At 38.7% G+C, this 19,004-nt stretch overlaps 1 protein-coding gene across 1 annotated transcript in view; it reads right to left on the reverse strand.

Annotated features, from left to right (window-relative positions):
- ADGRL4 (adhesion G protein-coupled receptor L4) overlaps window positions 1-19,004 on the reverse strand; it is a 107,893-nt gene that overhangs the window by 29,110 nt on the left and 59,779 nt on the right. The window contains exons 6-8 of the mRNA XM_072419528.1: window positions 18,712-18,891; window positions 16,474-16,657; window positions 5,267-5,383 (exon numbers count right to left, since the gene is read on the reverse strand). Coding sequence (XP_072275629.1) covers window positions 5,267-5,383; window positions 16,474-16,657; window positions 18,712-18,891 — 481 coding nt within the window. The remainder of the gene's footprint in view (window positions 1-5,266; window positions 5,384-16,473; window positions 16,658-18,711; window positions 18,892-19,004) is intronic.

The following is a 19,004-nucleotide window of genomic DNA, read 5'->3' on the forward strand; positions in this document are numbered from 1 at the left end:
AATGAGAGAGGCATAAATTGCTTGTTACTCAGGGAACCTCTAGCAACTTCTGGAGGAACTCTAGGGTTCCACAGAACCCTGGCTGAGAAAAACAGTAATAAACTATTTACATGTTCTTAGCAAACAGTAAGAAACCATTTAAAACACTCCCTCGTTCTTCTCTCTAATCAATACTATATGCCACCTTATTCTAAACTAAAGATCTCAGATAAGCCCACAAATGTTGACACCCCTACAATTCCATCTTTGCAAATTAAAAAGCTCTACAAATATCAATCAGATGGTGACAAGTGTGGCTAGATTTACACTGCCCATAAAATACATTGTTCCTTGATACACTGGCCAACACTTGTTTATTAGACATGGTTAGCGCCATTCATCTTGGCCCCACCGACATTGTTTTTTTTCCCAGCTGCATTTACTGAGCTCCTTCTTCTGCCTTTACATCCCTGCTCACTGTAAATACATGTATATTTCCCGTAAATAAACAGACAATGGTTGTTTGCCTAATTGCGCTTAGATTAATACTAGAGGGGGCGATTTGACAAATGCTGTCAGGTCTAGCATTGCATTGTGCTCATTTATTCAGCTAATACTATTTTAATGAGCTGTGGCACATTTCTTTGATTAAATCGTTCTTTAAAGTCATTTTCTCTGGCTATTAAGGGCTGCGAAAGCAGTGTTATTCACCTCCATTGTCATTGGTATTCACAGCCAGGTTCGCGGTGTCTAAACTGCCGAGGAATAATCACACATGACTGTGTGTTTGCGCTTAGACCAGTGCAGATATATATCTGCAGTTCACTGATAGAATCACATACAGTAATTACACATTGCTGGGAGGATGCACACATTATATATACCTGGGAAATTATCATTATCCTTTATTTATTACATGCCGGAATAATACGTGCTGCATTCAATCAAATCATTAAAATAGCTTTGTACTGTACCATACATTTTGATTGTATTGTACTAAAAGGTCTTATTTATAAATCAGGTAATCTGAAATTCAGCAAACATTTATTGCAGGTGAGTCCTGCAGGTGCAGGTGTTTCAATTCAAGTGTTTGATTGACTATCATGAAATGGTGAAAATTGCATTTGCTGCTTTATAAATGGATCTCCAAAATCCTGGATAATTCATCTGACATGAATGTTTGATGATTGTCAGATTATCTGCTTCATAAATATGTCTCTTAGGCTATGCTAACACTGGTCTTGAGTTTGCTCAGCAGTTACTGCTTCAATGGCCTTGGAAGAGATGCTTTCAGTAGGTTCTCCTTACTGCCCATAGAGAATGAATGGGGACGGCCAGTACCAGTATACCTCATTGCTGCTAACAATTAAAAGTGCAAATGCTGGTTCTTTAAAAACCAGGCCTATGGTCCAAACAACCATTGATTGACAACCATGAGAGTGCCTGGAGCCGCTGATGCCACATTCAAGATGGCAGTGCCCAGCAGTGGTCCCAGGCTGCTTCATATCATGTCATCAACAGGGAAACTAAACGTACAAAACAATATGATTTGATGTATGATCCTATAGTATGATTGTATTAATATTAATAGTATAAGGACAGGATCTCTAACAGCCTTGAATTGATTGCTAATGATTCCAAAGCCACATACCATGCAAGGATTGTTGTTGATATTATTAGTATGGGAACATGATATCTCATGCTACCTGCATTGCTATTCTTGTCACTCAAGGTTGACATGATATGGAACCTGGTGAGATTGTGTACCTGCTACCTGTCCATTTTAATAAAAATACACCTACTTATTTGTATCCAGTCCTACATCATCACTCATCACTCTCACCCTCATCACTAAACAAATCTCAAAAACATTTAGAAGGAATACAGATTCTGTTCAAAGTAGTTCTGCATCAGTCGAACAGAATACATTGTAATTTGGGCTGCTCATTGCACATAATAAGCTTTGGCTTTGCAACTGTTTGCGGCATAAAAAAATAGCAATGGATCATTTAATTCACACATTTGCTGAAACTTGAAAATGTAAATCCAAATTCAGCAGAATTGTTTTATTCATAATTGGCAAATTAAAAGCTCATACATAAACAATGTTCTACATTCGGTAATACATTGTGTGGATCCTGGAAGAGGGAGACAGATGCATTTTTTCCATCAGTGTTCTACTGTTGAGCAGAGAGTGGGGATTTAGCTTTATCTTATCCTAACACAAAGGTTGGAGCTGGCCACCCGTCACAGCTGCTACTTAAGCCCTAGCTGTCATACCTTTAATGATGTGGAAGGTTTTTGGCCCAAAAAATGTAACCGGTCATTCAATGGAGGGACAGTTTGGTGCTATGGTGGACAGGCTACAAAGGTAAAGAGGACCTATACTTAAAAATTGAAGACTTGCTATGCAGGGATATCTGAAAATGGTAATTATGCCTCAAAAAAGTTACCTCCTAAAAACAAAATGTGGAAATACCCTGTACACCTGCAGTGTAAGATAATCTAAAGAATGTCTGCCTTTGGCTAATTCTTTCCCAAGATTGGGAGTGATATTTGGTGATAACCTGTGCTATTTATTGTCCTCCTTGTTGGAGGGTAAGTTGTACCTGAAGACCTGCAATGCAAGGATATCCCTACTTTTTATTATTATTAAACAGGATTTATATAGCGCCAACATATTACGCAACGCTGTACAATAAATAGGGAATGCAAATGACAGACTAATACAGACAGTGATACAGGAGGAGAGGACCCTGCCCCGAAGAGCTTACAATCTAGTAGGTGAGGGAATTTACACACAATAGGAGGGGGATGAAAATGTAATAATGTAGATCTATACTAATTTATACAATAATATAAGTAAAAATGTTAAGTATTAAGTGACTGAACTGGACATGACATTAGCCTTAGCAGTCACATATACATTAGAATCAGACTGAGAGAGGATAGTCCAGGGCTGAGACCTGTTCTTAAACCTAGACTCATTTTAAAACTATGTATGGATAGTCAGCAAGGAGAAAAAGCCACCAGGTATAGCTGTCATTATCTGGCAAACAACTATACTTGTCCATGACTAGGGCTCAGCTAATCCGGCCGCTGGACTAGGGGTCAATGATACATATAGTAAGGCTCAGACAATCCAACCGCTGGTCAATGACATGTATAGTAAAATTGAAATGAAATTTGGATTGCTTTATATTGGGAATAGTTCCAATCCAAGTTGGAATTGACTCCAACGAGAACTATCCAACCACAACTATCCCTTATCATTTTTTCGCTAGCCTATGTCTGCAGAAGAATGGCATTTTCTTTACACAAGCACCATCCATGGTCACAGATCTGCTTCTCCTTTTGCCTCCTGCTTTGTGACTTGCTACTAACTTACAATATTTGCCTGCAGCAGATTCCTGACAATACCTGTACCTAAGCACTAGGTTGGAGTTCAAACACTGTTTTTTTTTAAATCAAGGCAGATCCTTTTTGAAAAACAATTCATGTATATTGTGATATGTCAGGAAATTATATGCGGAGTACTGAAAAATGCACTTTAACTTACTCAGTGCTCCCGTTGTAAGCCCAATTTCAGTTTACTGCCACACCACAGCTTAGTATACATTTCTTTACAAAACTAGCTGGATTAAAAAAATAATTTCATAGCATGAGAATGCATAAATGAGCTGAAAAGTACTATTTAATATTTAGCTGGAGTCATACCTAACTAACTTTTTTACGGACTGCAGATTTTACATACAGCAACTCATAATGTATTTCTTTGTTTTCTAATGAGCAAAAAGCAATGTGTAATTAAATCTAATTTTGCAAGCCCGAACAGGCTTATAAACAATTCCATGTATTGATGGTTGTTCCCCTTTAATTACTGTGTGTTAATATGCCCTTATTTCATTGTTTGGCTATGATTGCATACGAATATTTGTATCATTTGCATTTTCATGCAGGCACTATTTTCAAGCAGCTCTTTCCAATAAATGTTTTGAAGAGGAAGCCTGGGCAAATAGGTAAATAAAGAGCTGAAATACACATATACGAGCTGTTTACCTGTCCAAAGATTTGTATTTCTGTATATTAGTGCAGATTTGCACTTGTCTGGTGGGAATGGAGACCCCTAGTTATATCTGCTAGAGATCTGTAATACTTACAGGTCTCTTCCCAACCCTTAGCCTGTGAAAGGACAGCAGGAAGAAGCAGAAGATAGAGAGGCCCGAAGCCATAAAAACTTAGGTGTAAGGCTAGAGGGGGCTGTGTTAGTGTGGAGCATGGGGTAGGAGGGGATTAGGAATAGGATGAGTTAAAAGGAGCTGGATGGAAGTGAGAGGCCCTCTTTTGGAAGAAAGTTTCCGGCCCACCCACCCCTTTTATAGTTATAATTATAATTTGAAAATGTGGTTAATTTTAACGGTTGTGGTCTTAGAAGGCAAGGATCCAGTGCATTGGTAAAGTGGTGAAATTGGGCAGGGGGAGATTCCCTTTGGTGGGGTCTCCCCCTTATGGTGAATGTATGATTATGGCTCCTGAGGCGGTGCTGGGCGGCTAGGGGCCAAGGTGGAGATGTTGGAGGAGTTAAAGTCCTGCTGGGTGCAGATTTTGCCTTCTGGGACCTGCAGCCTGGTTGTTTGGGTGTATAACCAGGAGTATGGAGTTTCATACCATTATGGATATTGTTGTTATAATTATGTTTTAATAAAAGGGAGGAATTGGGTTGTGGGTAAATAGGTTATATTCAATGTAATATGTTTACGTTATATAATCCCAGTTAAGGAATAATAATAATATTGTAGTGATATGTTATGTTAATGTATGCTTGCATATCAAAAGTGTAAATGTATTTATTTATTTGTCATATATTTATTATTAGATATTTGTTAATTACTTAAATGGTTAATTTATTTAATTGTGTTTAAATAAACAACTGCTTGCCAGCCAATTTGAATCCAAGATTGGTGTCTGGGTATTTAATGGTGGAGGAGTGGTTGGTAAGCAGGTGGGGGGGGGTCGGGGGAGGCGAAGGATGTAATGGTGGTGGTGAAGGATGGGCTAGCAAGTCGTAGCTACCCTCGTCATGATAAGCTGCATGTTCCTAGCACCGATACCAAGCCAAATTCATGTACTTGCATTAAAAAGGAATGATTCAAAGATGTATTCATATACACAATCCAGAATTCCATTGTATCTTTTTCTATCTGCCTGAAGTTTAGCTTTAAAATACCAAAACTCGAAAGCAAATTGCTGCAACCTTTCCCACATGGGCATAAATGTGTATCCTTACCATTAGGTGTTGGCGTTTCCTTTTTCTTTGGAGAAATCTTGATGTAATCACCGTCCATATAGGCGTGCGGGTGGATGTGTTTCATGTGGTTAGAGTCAAAGGTAAACAGTTTGAGAGCTGGTGGAAGAAACAGTAACAGAATTATGCATTATGACTTGCCGCTCTGACGAAAATAATTGCTACAAACATATATATATGCTTTTTCCCCAAATAGGCAGTGCAAGAAAAGCTGCACTAATACAGGCATGTGTCAGGCTCCTTTCAAGGCAAATATACCTTTGATTTCAAGATGTAGGAAAAGAAGTCATAACATTGAAACAATAACAGCTTCATGCATTGAAGAGCGGATCTGGCCTATTTATTTGATTCTTTAGCATTGAACATTGCAGAGCACTTAAAACAGAACTTTACCTATTTTTCAAATATTGCAATCAAGCAGGTGCTTTAGTGCAGAAGGGACAGGCAATGTCCCTTCCACAGTAAAATACCCTTACCAGTCTGTTCACAATTTTTTAAATGTACTCCCCTCTCCCAATTTCATTGCAAGCATTGCCATCATCTTCCTTCTTCTTTCCTTTCTCCTATCTTGAGGATGATCAGGGTAATGTAATTGTATGTTGCTGTACTGAGCATCAGTGCCACCCCAGGACAGGAAGTGTCTCTTCCTCCCGTCAGCACATAGGGAGAGGCACCTTGGACCATAACACTCCCCCCACAGACACTGCAGATCATAAAACTGCCCCACAAACACCCCAGATCATAACACTGCCCCCACAGGCTTCTAAGATCAAAAAAACTGCCCCCACAGACACCCCAGATTATAACACTGCCCCCACAGGCACCACAATCATAAAACTGCCCCCACAGATAGCCTAGATCATAACACTGCCCCACAGACACCCCAGAGCCTAGCAGTACCTCAACAGACACCCCAGATCATATCACTACACTCACAAACGTTCTAGATCATAACACTGCACCCATGGGCACCCTAAATCATCACCCAGGCACCCTGGATCATACCATTGCCCCCCACAGGCACCTTGGATCATAACACTGTACCACAGACACCACAGATCATAACTGCCCCCACAGACACCCTAGATAATAACACTGCCCCCACAGACACCCCAGAGCCTAGCAGTACTCCAACAGACACCCCAGATCATATTACTACCCCACATACTTCCTAGATCTTAACACTGCCCCCACAAGTACCTTGGATCATAACATTGCCCCCCCCCACAGGCACCATGGATCACAACACTCCCCCCACAGACCCCAGATCATAGCACTGCCTCCACAAGCACCGCAGATCATACCATGGCCCCCACAGACACCCCAGATCAAAACATTGTCACCACAGACACCGCAGATCATAAAACTGCCCCACAGACACCCCAGACCATAACACTGCCCTCACAGGCTCCTCAGGCCATAAAACTACCCCCACAGACACCCCAACTCATAACACTGCCACCACAGGCACCCAGATCATAAAACTGCCCCCACAGACACCTTAGATCATAACATTTCCCAACAGACAGCCCAGAACCTAGCAGTACCCCAAAAGACACTGCAGATCATATCACTACCCCCACATACTTCCTAGATCATAACACTGCACCCACAGGCACCCTAAATCATCATCCAGGCACCCTGGATCATAATATTGCCCCCTCAGACACCTTGGATCATAACACTGCATCACAGACACCCCAGATCATAACATGGCCACAACAGACACCCCAGATAATTGTTTTTTTGCCTATAGTTACCCCTAACCCCAATGCCAGTTGTAGCATTTATCCAGGAGTTCTGTATTAATAGAAACTAATTTTATAACTCTTACTAGTCATCATAAATACAGAAACTGATTATATTTTCCAACACAGTGGAAACTGTGTATTAAACCAATTGTATTAAACATTAATTAAAACAATTGGTAAATTAAAAACTTGGCTACAAGCCGGGCCCTGTATGGCACTTTACATATGTTTGGATATAATTGACAGACGGAGTGACATAAACACTTTATAGTATTGTGTTTTTTAAGGGTTGTCTTGTATATATTAATCATGTAGTACTAATTGTGCCTTTAATTGCCACCATATTGTATAGTGAAATACATTTCATTATTTACAAGTGGCATGCTGGGCCCTGCTTGTTGCATATTTAATTTACTGACAGTTTTACTCTATATGTAATAAAACTGCATATTTTAATATATTTAGCATATTGGACAGATGTTCAGACCAGGTGATCTCTTTTGCAGTTGGCTTCACCTTTAGCAGCTGTCTTTAAAGATGTATTATGTTGGTAGAACAGAACATGGTAGCATTTTAACAGAATTAAATGATGGATCTGGTCTTAATTTGGAAGTCCCCAGAGATGTTGAGCTAGAAAATCTAGTTGTCAGGAATACTGAGTTTAATACAAGGCAGACACACTACCAAACTGAATATGCATTGTCATAGACAAAAATAAAGACAAAGACCAGAAGAGTATTGTGTCAGCAATAACCAAGCAATGATGGAAAGTTAAGCAATGGCCAATCCTGGAAATCTGACAGGTCGGAGGTCTCGTGAAGAAGGTCAGGGAAAGATGGGAGTAGGGTCTGGGTAATGAAGGTAAATTGGGAACTAGGAGCCAATTCAGTAAGCAAATAGCATTAGGACGAGGGAACACATTGTCAGACAATCACTCTATAAACTAAAAGAATAAAAAAAGGAACACGGAATACAACTGAGAAAGAAGCCAAAAGCAATAGCACAAGATGGATAAGAGGATTCAGGGAGAAGAGAAGAGCAAAAGAAAGCTCTGGAGCAAGAGCCTGAAATGGTCAGTAGGACCCAGCAAGGACAAAAGGAACATCAACTTGGAACAAATGGGAAGAGAGGAACCAAAAAGGCTGACCCATAGACAACTACTTGAACCCACTAAACAAAAAAATGATTTTGCAAGCAGTCTCCATCCTTTTGGGCAAAAAGGTTCCTGATAGTACCCTAACTTGGTATCCAAGACCCTTCAGTTTGTCAAGTTAGGGTTTTTTTTTAACAGCACTGAACTACATATTGAAAGATCTATAGTGGTTTTGTTCATTAATTCCCATTAATTTGGAAAAGGAAGTATTACACATGACATTTCAATACCACTTGCAGGTGGTGGGGTCTAGGCAGCTTTTGTGATCTCGAAGTTGATTTAGAACTGATTTAGAAATGGTAAACAGCATATAAACCACCCTTGTGAATAGACCTGAACAGCAAGAGTGATCAGAATTATCTGACACAAATTAGCCGATGCTGCAACCTCTCACTTTGTGACAAATTACAAAGTTGGATGGGGGAGAGAAGAGAAAGCAGGTGCCTCCTCCTGCCTGCTGCAGACTGGTGATATCCCCGTCTAAAGTTACTTGGGGTTAAGAAGGTTAATTGATAAAAGATTGACTTTGTTCATGTTTTATGTGAACCATATTGGAAATGATTACTTTAAGAGGTTTTCTTTAATATCTGCTGGTATAGTTGCTGCTAATAAATGCATTGCACAAAATGCTGGTAGCTTCTTATCTGCTAATAACTGCAGATATCATTAACTCTTATTTCCAAGTCCATCACATAATGAATTCCGAGGGCTGCTTTTATTTTTAGCGTTAATGCATGTTGTTGCGGACAATTTAATCCTTATCACACGATGCCTGTCTTCCAATCGAAACGCAGAATTAAAATGAACTGATTGCATCAGTTTGCAGGGGAAGTCAAGAAACAGAGTGCAGTCTGCAACCTTGCCGTGCCCACCTTGTTTCCATCTCTTGCCATAGCAACCCTCCGTTGCGATGTCTGACTTTTTACTTTTAGGTTTCATAAAATTTATTTTCCCATATAAAGATCCAATCTGTAGTTATGGAGATTCAGAAGGACAGGAGAAGAATTTTTTTTTCTCTAAATAAGTTTAGTAACTGGGCAGGAAAAATTATTACAAAGTGATGGAAGAAATGAAGGGACGGCCTTTTATGTTTTAGGTAACGATATTTTTAACGTTTAACTGAACATATTACTACAAATCTCAATCTACAAATTACTTATATTGAAAACCCACTGTACAGCAATGAAAAAAACTATCTATAAATGCATTGGTAAGACTGGAGCTTTTTTGAAGAATTGTCCCTGCAAATTTTTGTTCTTCAAAATACATCTACTTTTTTAAATTCTTTGTTTTAATATATCTACTTTTTAATTTTGATCGTGTGTAGTGCACTTCATTGAGGTTTATATATGAAGGGGTAACATTCTATTCATCAGTTATTTATACCTTTTCATTAAAAAAGTGATCAGCTACAAAGATCAACTTTTCAGCCTGATCATACTTTAATATTGGAAAACCCAATATGTCACAATGATAAGCACTGATGCTTTTTGTAAAAACTCTGTTGACAACTTTTGACATTGTCTTCCACTTGGCAAGTGGAGAACAGTTATTCCATTCAAGGGAATGGGGCATTTAATTGTCACTTTGGAGGTATTATGGAACCTCTATTATCGGCTTTTAGAAACCGGATCCCCAACTGTTTCCCCGCGCTAATTAGGTTTCTAAAAATGGAAAACAAAAAGCTGATCATTTTTTTTCTCATCTACAGCTCATTTTTATAAATATACCCCCCGTGTCTTCTGTAAGGGGGGCCTAATGTGAAGTCAAGCAGGCACAAAGGGAACAGAGGAAGGTGCAATGTGTCCTCTAGGAAAATTGAAGAATGTCTGGCTTCTTTTTTTGCAGCATATTAGATCGCAAGGAAAAACCTTGAATTTTAGAATAAGCAATACTTATGCAAAAAACTGTTTTTCTGTCCCTCTTTAGTAGTTCTTAAAAGCAAACTCTTGCCAAAACCTTTTTGTATAAAGGTAGGTTTGAAGCCTCTTTTAGGCTTTTTTTTATTGTGTGGGGACTTTTTGGAGATATTTCTGTTCACTCCCAATTCTGGTGATATTGTCGTCTGAAAAGGATTTTTTTTTAACTGAAGATCACTATGTAAATACATATTAAACTCTGCATAAACTGTGCATAAAGGGGTAATACAAGTCATGGAGTGACAACTGACTATTCAAATCAATTTTGTGACTGTCAATGAATTGGTAAGAAGCCACAACATTATACATGTGTACAATATTCAATAAGTTTTTTCCATCATTTTTTTACAGAAAGTTATTGTGTTCCCTGGTAATCAATTTTTGACTCATATGACACAACGCTCTTTTGATCAAGAATTACCAACAGATCTGAGTAAAGGAAAATTGGTTACCTAAGATTACTTAAGTAAGATTTTACATTTGATACATTTCAGATCCTATCCTTTTATTGGATCAAAAGTAAAATTAAAAAATATCTGCCTGTATTTCAACATTTTATATCATTATAGACCTTTTATGCACATATTCACTAAAATGATATTGTCTACCCATTGGAAGTACAGCCTCATCTGAAATATGTATTACAAAAAAAGTAGTAAGATTTTTTGATTTTAGGAACATTGTTATACTTGAAAGGCTGGGGATGTCGGGGTAAAACTTTGATGGTAATACCTAATGTGTTCATGGGCAAACTAATATATAAAGGAACCATTACCAGGATGTAAAGGATAGAAAATTAGGTGTTAGGAATGGTAACAAAAAAAACATAGTGAAGATTGGGAATGATGGCCATAAGGTTGGAAAGAAAGGGGTTGGGAGCAGCAGGATGAAGAATGGTAAAAAAGAGAGATTGTGAGGCTAAAAAAGAAAGGGTACACCTCATATCTGCATATGTGGCATAGAAAAAAGGAAACATATAAAGTCCCTCATTCTGAAGGGTGGGAAATTTGGTAAAGAAATATGAATGTATACCTTTTCTACTCTCTGTTCTTGCAGGACATCACTTATTTCAAAACCATAGATGATATTTAGGAAAGCCATGGATAATATTTTTTTTTAAAGCAGGACTGGTTTTACCATCGGTCACACAACAGTAATGAGCTTTTAGAGGCAGGAGACAATCTTTCCCTGTACAGCTGTTAGTAATTTTGTTATTGACCATTTCAAGTCAATTCATTAACCCAATAGCCACAAGGATGTGCAAAAGATAACAAACTCACTCCACTACATCTCAGGCACAAACTAGTTTATTCTTCAAAGTGTATAATACATGACTTGCTTGAACTCTTCATCTAAAGATGGCTCAAAGCAAGAAATAAAAAGTAGTAAGTGGAGGGCCACATGACAGGGGGAGGGGCGAAAGTCAGGAAAATAGGGGGTTAAGGATGTGCAGGTGGTGTGGTATGATATGGGGTGATGGGTTGGAGTTTGGATTTAGGAGGGTTCATGGGGCAGTGGTAAAAAAGAGGAGGATTAGGGGGAGAGGTCAGAACTCCCATTTAAAACAAGTGGGCAAAGTTTTTCCTGCCCACCCTCCCTATTAGCAGTGGTTAAGGGTGTTTCCGGGATTGTCATGGCAGCTAAGCAGTTTTTCCATGAAAGTGGGGTTGGATGCATACAATGCAGTGGGGGTGGAGAAACCATCAAGGTATAATGTTCCGGTATTGTTGGGTCTCATGGGACACTTGGTTGTAGTGAGGCCCGGTGGGAGCAGTGGGATACCTGAGAGTTGTGACGGAGTAAGTGTGGTAGTGGCTGGTGGCCTTTGTTGTGGGCAGGTGTATCCAGATAAATGATAGGGATGCAGTTATATTGTCATGGACTTTAAAAACCGTTAGAACTTTTAAACTGTTATTGTATCTGGTTGTTTGATAACTGTTTTTCATTAAAAAAAGGTAAATTGTTTTGTTATGTTAATGAAAGGCTGCTATGGCCAGTTCTAACCAAGGGCAGGTCTCTGTATGGTTATTCAGAAGGTACCTAGAGGAAGGTGAGACAGTGTCGGTATGTTAGCGAGCAGAGGTAAGAAGGAAGGCATCCCCCTTTACACTTGTCATGCAATGTTTCTGAACCTTTTTAACACGTGGGAACCCTTGAAACAACTTTCAGGTCTTTGGGGAATCCCTGCTATAATTACTATCCACAGCTCACAGTACATTAGTGTGGTGGTCAGTAGGAAGAATATTTCCTCCATTGCTGGCCATCAGGACAAATACCGCCCCTACAAATAGTTAAAAAGATTATTGCTCAGACTGGGTATTGGTACCCCAAGTAATCTCTGGAGGAATCCTAGCATTCCACATGCCTGGTTGAGAAACACTGGTCTAATGAGTTTCATGCTAATTCTTGATGGATATTTTCTGCTATGGATGAGTACTGTAACACCATTTTACCACCAAACACCCTACTAAATCCAGATGCAAGTCTTAGCCAACAACATCTTCATTCTATTTGCACAGTGTCACCGAATTCTACGCCAGGTTAAGGCAAGTTCAAAGTAGAATGGCTCGACATAAGAGATGATCCTGGAACATTTGTGTTGCTTCTGGCACAAAAAGTACTGTGCCTACTGGCTACACTAATAAAATTTGATTCTGACCTATTTCTCATAAACCCCATATTTGGTTGAACGTCACCTTTAAAACTATCTGCTAAAACACAAACATTCTAACTTGTCACTGAAAATAAATCTTTAAGTATTGAATCTTGTTCTCTGCTTAATCACATAATTTGCTTGAGACTAAGGCGTAGCTAATTGTGACTGATGCAGTATCTATATCTGTGGACAGCCATAGAGACAAATTACTGAGATGGCATATATTTTCCATTATAGCTTTTTTAAGTCAGAGAAGAGTCAATGCTAAATGCCAAAGGACAAACTTGCAGACTAACTTTGCCAAAGTTGGGGAGCTCTAGAATCTGTTATCTCTGAAACTGGCCAATTTTAATCAATTTAAAAAATTTGGGAATCAAAAGATGGCAAATATTCTTCAAACACTAATCAACTGTGACTTCAGTTGTTCAACAGAATTCAGTCATTGTGAAAGCTGGACAGCAAATTAAAAGCTTTAATACAGTGGTCGGCAACCTTTTCGGACCTATAGATCACTGAACTTTTGGGCTAAGAACCACGCGTGTGCGGGGAGCCATAAATGGGAAAGGAATTTCCCCTATAGTGACGTCAAGATGCCAGAACCTGCCTACTCTCCCTTTGCTGGTCTGAGCCTGCGATTGGAGAGTGGGTGAGTTGTGTCCTGAGACACAAGCCCTAAACCTGCGATCTGTACAGGAGACATGGTCCGCGGCTCTGGCTGGTGTGTCCCCCCAGCGGGGTCCTTCCCCTGACTCCACTAGAGGACACACCGACCAGAGCTGCAGACCACCAATATTTTCTACACAGGTTGTCAACTGATGCTTTAATAGGTTTCCTAAAAGATCATAAAATAATTGAGAGTAGAAGTGATGCTATTGAAAAATATCAGATTTTCAATAGTTTCAAGTTTGATATTCTTGTGGTTGATTGAAATGCCAATCAGATATTGGCTCAGTCAATTAAATTGTCACTTGTATAGTCAGCTTTGAAGTCTCATCAGTAACTTTAGAGAACAGATTTGTAGCACCTGCAGGCTTCATTGGTGGATGGAAGCTACCAAAACCATTTCTGTTGAAAACTCAAAAACAGTAGAGTCCTCCAATAAGTGTTGTATAATATGTTGGTTTTACGACAACAAAGATCATTCATTGGCTTCAATTTATACTCTTTAAGAACAAATTGCTAACTCTATAGGTGTTATAGATCATTAATACAAAATTACATTAGTGGCATAGCCTTCATAGCCACAGGTCCTAAGACCAGTAGAACGCTTAAAAAAGTCCATGTCACCATATTGGAAGCACGTTATTGAGGTATATTGAAAGCTCAATCCTTAATTACTTTTGAGTGATTAAGAGTTAGAACCAATATTTTTTAAAGTTAAATCTTTGTTTAAAACCAATTTGTGATGAGTTTACATTCCTAACTAATCAGAAACCAGCAATTTGCACCATGCCAATTTTAGCGTGTTCAGGGAGTCATGGGTGAACAAGGCTTGAATCAAGCTTAAATAATTCAGTTCCCACAGTGCTATAGGAACTTCTTCTGGTATACCCTGTATTGACATTGATGGAGTAACCACACTGATGGAGTAACTACAAAAGCATGGCCTTCGAGTGCATATTAACTTCTTTACCATTGCAAAGAAAGAAGATAAGGTTATAAACTTTATACTTTCATGGCATTACTGAATCTCAGTTTGAAAACAATATTACAATTTTATGCCGGACTGATGTTCTTTAAAGTAAAGAGAGTGAACAGAGGAAAATTAAATTAAATCTATTTTGCTGTTTGATGATGTCAACCAATCAGTGCTCTGCAATGATTTAATCAGAAGGCGTGTCCCCAAGGAATGAAATTGATTGCATCAGCACAGTTATTAAAGCCTCAATACCATTGCAATTTGTTTGACAATAAAGTCTCATTAGATAAAAGAGTTTCATTGAAATTAGAATGCCAGACATGGTCTTGCCAGTTTATCAGGGGTCATTATTATGCTTGTCATCCTTCAATAAAGTTTAAAGAGCTATAATGTCCAACAAGCATATAATGGAATATACCCATGCACAGGTATGGACATATACATTTCAAGACTGTAGAATAGTGAGATTGGACAGAAGGGATGAATTATACAGGGTAGCTTGATGATGGGATGGATGATATTATATATATAGATTATGATATATGATATAGATTATGGGTAATTTCATAAACTGCTTTTTAACATAGAACAGAATTAAAGGCCAATGATAGTTTCAATCTAGAATTCCCAACAACATGTAAGTACAACGTGTTAGTGGTAGAGAGGCCAGTCACATGACTTGGACTAGTTATGTAAATTGGTTTTTCTTCTCCTTTTTTCTTGGCTGTTTTACCTAATAAATGTGTGTATATAGTTGAATTGATATAGATGCAGTATGGATATTCCACATTCCAGAGAAGAACTCTTGGCACCAACGGTGCATCAAAATGTTCTTCCATATACAGAAGATGGTTAGAGACCCCACTTACGAAACAAGAGATGGTCAAAAGTATTAGTTGTGCTACAAGAGATGGGCAGAGACTGCGCCACACTACAAAAGGTGGTCAGAGATGGCAGCCATTCTACAAAAGATGGCCAGGGCATGGCTGTGCTATAAGAGATGCTAAGAGAGGCTAGCTCTGCTACAACAGATGGACAAAGAGTGAAGCCATGCTACAAGAGATGGTCAGAGACTGAAGTCATGTTACAAAAGATGATCAGAGATCCCTTCTACAGCAGATGGCCAGAGACTGCAGCCATGCTAAAAGAGACTGCCAGAGACTGTGGGCATGCTGCAGGAGATGGTCAGAGACTGCAGACTTGTTATAAGCGATGGCCAGAGACTGCAGCCATGCTACAGGAGATGGTCAGAGACTGCAGCCATGCTACAGGAGATGGTCAGAGACTGCAGCCATGCTACAGGAGATGGACAGAGACTGCAGCCATGCTACAGGAGATGGACAGAGACTGCAGCCAAGCTACAGGAGATGGTCAGAGACTGCAGACATGTTATAGGAGATGGTAAGAGACTGTAGACATACTACAGACCATGGTCATAAAGATTTTTAGAGACTACTGTATTCATAAAAAAGATTCTGCTTGCATATGATTGGCTGACTGAAGTCAGAAGAGTTCCACCTCATTTACTAAGCTAAATGGATTATTGCTTCCAGAAATAAATATTGCTTTGCTAAGTGAACAACCTATACCTCTTTTAGTAAATGATCCCTATGATGTACAGAAAAATTTTCAGTGACATATTACAGGAGATGGTTAGAGACAGCATATATTTTACAAGGGATGACCAGAGACTTTACCCATACTGCAGGAGATGATCAGAAATGTTGCCTATGCTGAAGGAGATGACCAGAGACAGCGGCCGTTCTAACAGAGATTTTTACCTGTACATAGTTGGCTGCCTAAAGTCAGTAGAGCTTCATCTCATTCACTAAGCTAAGTGAATTAGCCTTTCCAAAACAATAATTTACTTTTCCATGTAAACAGCATCAGTAAATAAACCCCCACTGTGTATTCAATGATTTTCAGAGACTGATTTTTCATATTTTAAGTGCCTATATTGGCACTCCCATTACCAATTTACAGGTTACAACTTATATCCGTCAAAGAAAAGTAAAAAGAGGAACTTTTTTTTTAAAGTATGAGTAGCAATTTCCCATAATCATATTCTCACCCATATCACTGGCGTCAACATCCAGTTGCGTTGTTTTCTTGAAATTCTGTGACATATCCAGAGCCAATTGTTCCGTGGTGTGCAGGAGTTTTGTGATACTCATTCTTCGGCTCTCATCTGTCAGCTTTTTCCAAACTGTAATTTTATCCTTTTCAACAAAGTTGTTCACGGTGTTAACAAAAGTCTGGCGATACACAGGGAAAGTAGTTATAATAGTATACTTTACCCATTTGCTGTTCTCATTTTAAAGTGAATTTGTCACGTTTGAAGAAAGATTACAGCGTTACCGAGCTGATTGAAACAATAAAAGAATTGTGTTCACTTTTTAAATTCATGTTACCTCTGCTGAGTAACCAGCAGTGGGAAAGAAACAGTTTGAAGACTTTCTGTTTAAAGGAAAAAAACTATAATGGCTACTAGTGATCTTTACATTTTGATGATTCGATTGTCAAATTGACCTGATATTGAGTTCAGTTCTTAATATGTGTACTATATATTCATAATACAGGTTGTCAGGAAAGGAACTGCTCTTGATAATCACCAGCCAATGAGAACTTCCCGCACTACATTTTGACAATTTATACTAGACTTAATAAAAGGAATGGAGGAGCTCAGCTATGAGAAGAGATTAGTTGAACTGAATCTATTCTCCCTTGATCACCCTATTTAAATAAATCAATGGTCCATATAGAGAACTTTCTTCCCAATTATTCACTTTAAAGTCATTAGAAAGGACAAGAGAGCAATCTTTGCTTCTGGAGAAAAAGACTTTTTATCTCTGGATAGGGAAGGGATTCTTCACTGTAAGGTGTGAAAATGTGAAATCGGCTCCCTCAGGAAGTAGTTTCAGCAACTACTATAGATTGCTTTACGAAAAAGCTGGATGTTTCTTTAAAAGCACAGAATATAACTGGGGAGTAAAGCTTTAACGTAAGGACAACAGAGACTTGATCCAGAGATTTTTTTCCCTGCAATTTGAACCATTTTGCCTTCCTCTGGATCAATTATGTTTATAGGGTTTTTATCTGGGATATGTTTATTTGCCTAGTGGTTGAACTTGATGGACTTATGTCTTTTTTCATCATAACTTACTATGTAACTATATAATGGGCCTAAAACAGTTTTCTAGTGTTGGATAGAACTGAGAATCAGTACTGAAAATACTGATACACAATACCTATAAATACAGATGTCACTGAGGGCTTGTTTTAAAGAACTTTAATGAATTGGTATGTATTCACTACAATTTTAATGTGCATGATCTAGAGCACTGTTACTCATCCAAGGTTCCTCCAAAGGTTACCAGGGGTTTCTGGAGCAATGAGCAATATTTTTTCTCAGATCGTTATAATTGACACCAATGATCTGTTCTGCTTTCTGTAAGGATATCATTTTTCCTCCATCCAGCAATGTATTCTTTCTACTGACCACCATGCCAATGAGTTGTAAGTTCAATAATTAGAGTTAGGGTTCCTTGAAGACCTAAAAGTTCTTTCAAGGGTTCCCCCATGTTAAAAAGGTCAAGAATAGGGATGAGCGAGCGAGTTTTTAAAACTCGATCTCCCGAAGAATTCGGCTGTTCTCACTTACCAAATTTTAAGCGAGAACGTAAGGTGTAATTTCGCCGATCGAGTTTTTTTTTTAAGTGTGTGATCTGCGGCACTGGAGGTAATTAACCTCTAGTGCCGGTGAACACACATCTTCTCAATAAATGTGGTCAAGGCGGCCGCATTCATTGAGAATATCCCTGGCATTAGAGGTTCATTAACCTCTAGTGCCGCGGATCACACATCTTCTCTATGAATGGGGCAGGCGACACATTCAGTGAGAATATTCCCAGCACTAGAGGTTAATTAACTTCTAGTGCCCGGGGGATCGCAAACAGGAAGATTCACTGCAAATTCTCCTGTTAAAATTTCCTAGATCATCCGATGGTTTCGCAAAATCGGTTCGCCGAAATTTCGCAAAACCATCTGAAATTCGAGGAAATTTTCATCCCTAGTAAAGAAACACTAAACTAGATAGAGATTATAATATATTGCAGTGTTTACAGTCCACCAGAAACTTATTCTGGATAAATCTGCATGGCTTTTCTGTAAACTAATAGCCTGAAACAGAAATGTTCAGTAACAAATCATATTGGGTGGCCTACAGGAAAATAAAAACCCTCTTTGGCCTAATATTTTTAGTTATCTAAATCTATTGGTGACAAGTCTACAAGAAAACCAAATTACATACCGTAAGGGTGGTGTTCGTCAAAGTTTCCGTGTTCTCTGCTGTCTTGTTTATTGTACTCAGTTTTGGCACAGAGGCTGCAAGAACCTCAACATAGGAAATTACATCAACTGGTAGAATATCTTTCTCTGTGTTCTTCTGAATCTCTTCAAGAACAGCGATAGGCTCTTTGATAGTGCTGACCTAAATAAAAAAGGATGCGAAAGGATGACATACTGAACCAGATAGGGTCATTTCATATCAATGTATATCAGTATAATTAATCAAACTACAAGCACTATTTGTAAATGTTTAGG

The sequence above is a fragment of the Pyxicephalus adspersus genome, chromosome 8 (genome assembly GCF_032062135.1).
Source record: "Pyxicephalus adspersus chromosome 8, UCB_Pads_2.0, whole genome shotgun sequence".
Lineage (NCBI taxonomy): Eukaryota > Metazoa > Chordata > Amphibia > Anura > Pyxicephalidae > Pyxicephalus > Pyxicephalus adspersus.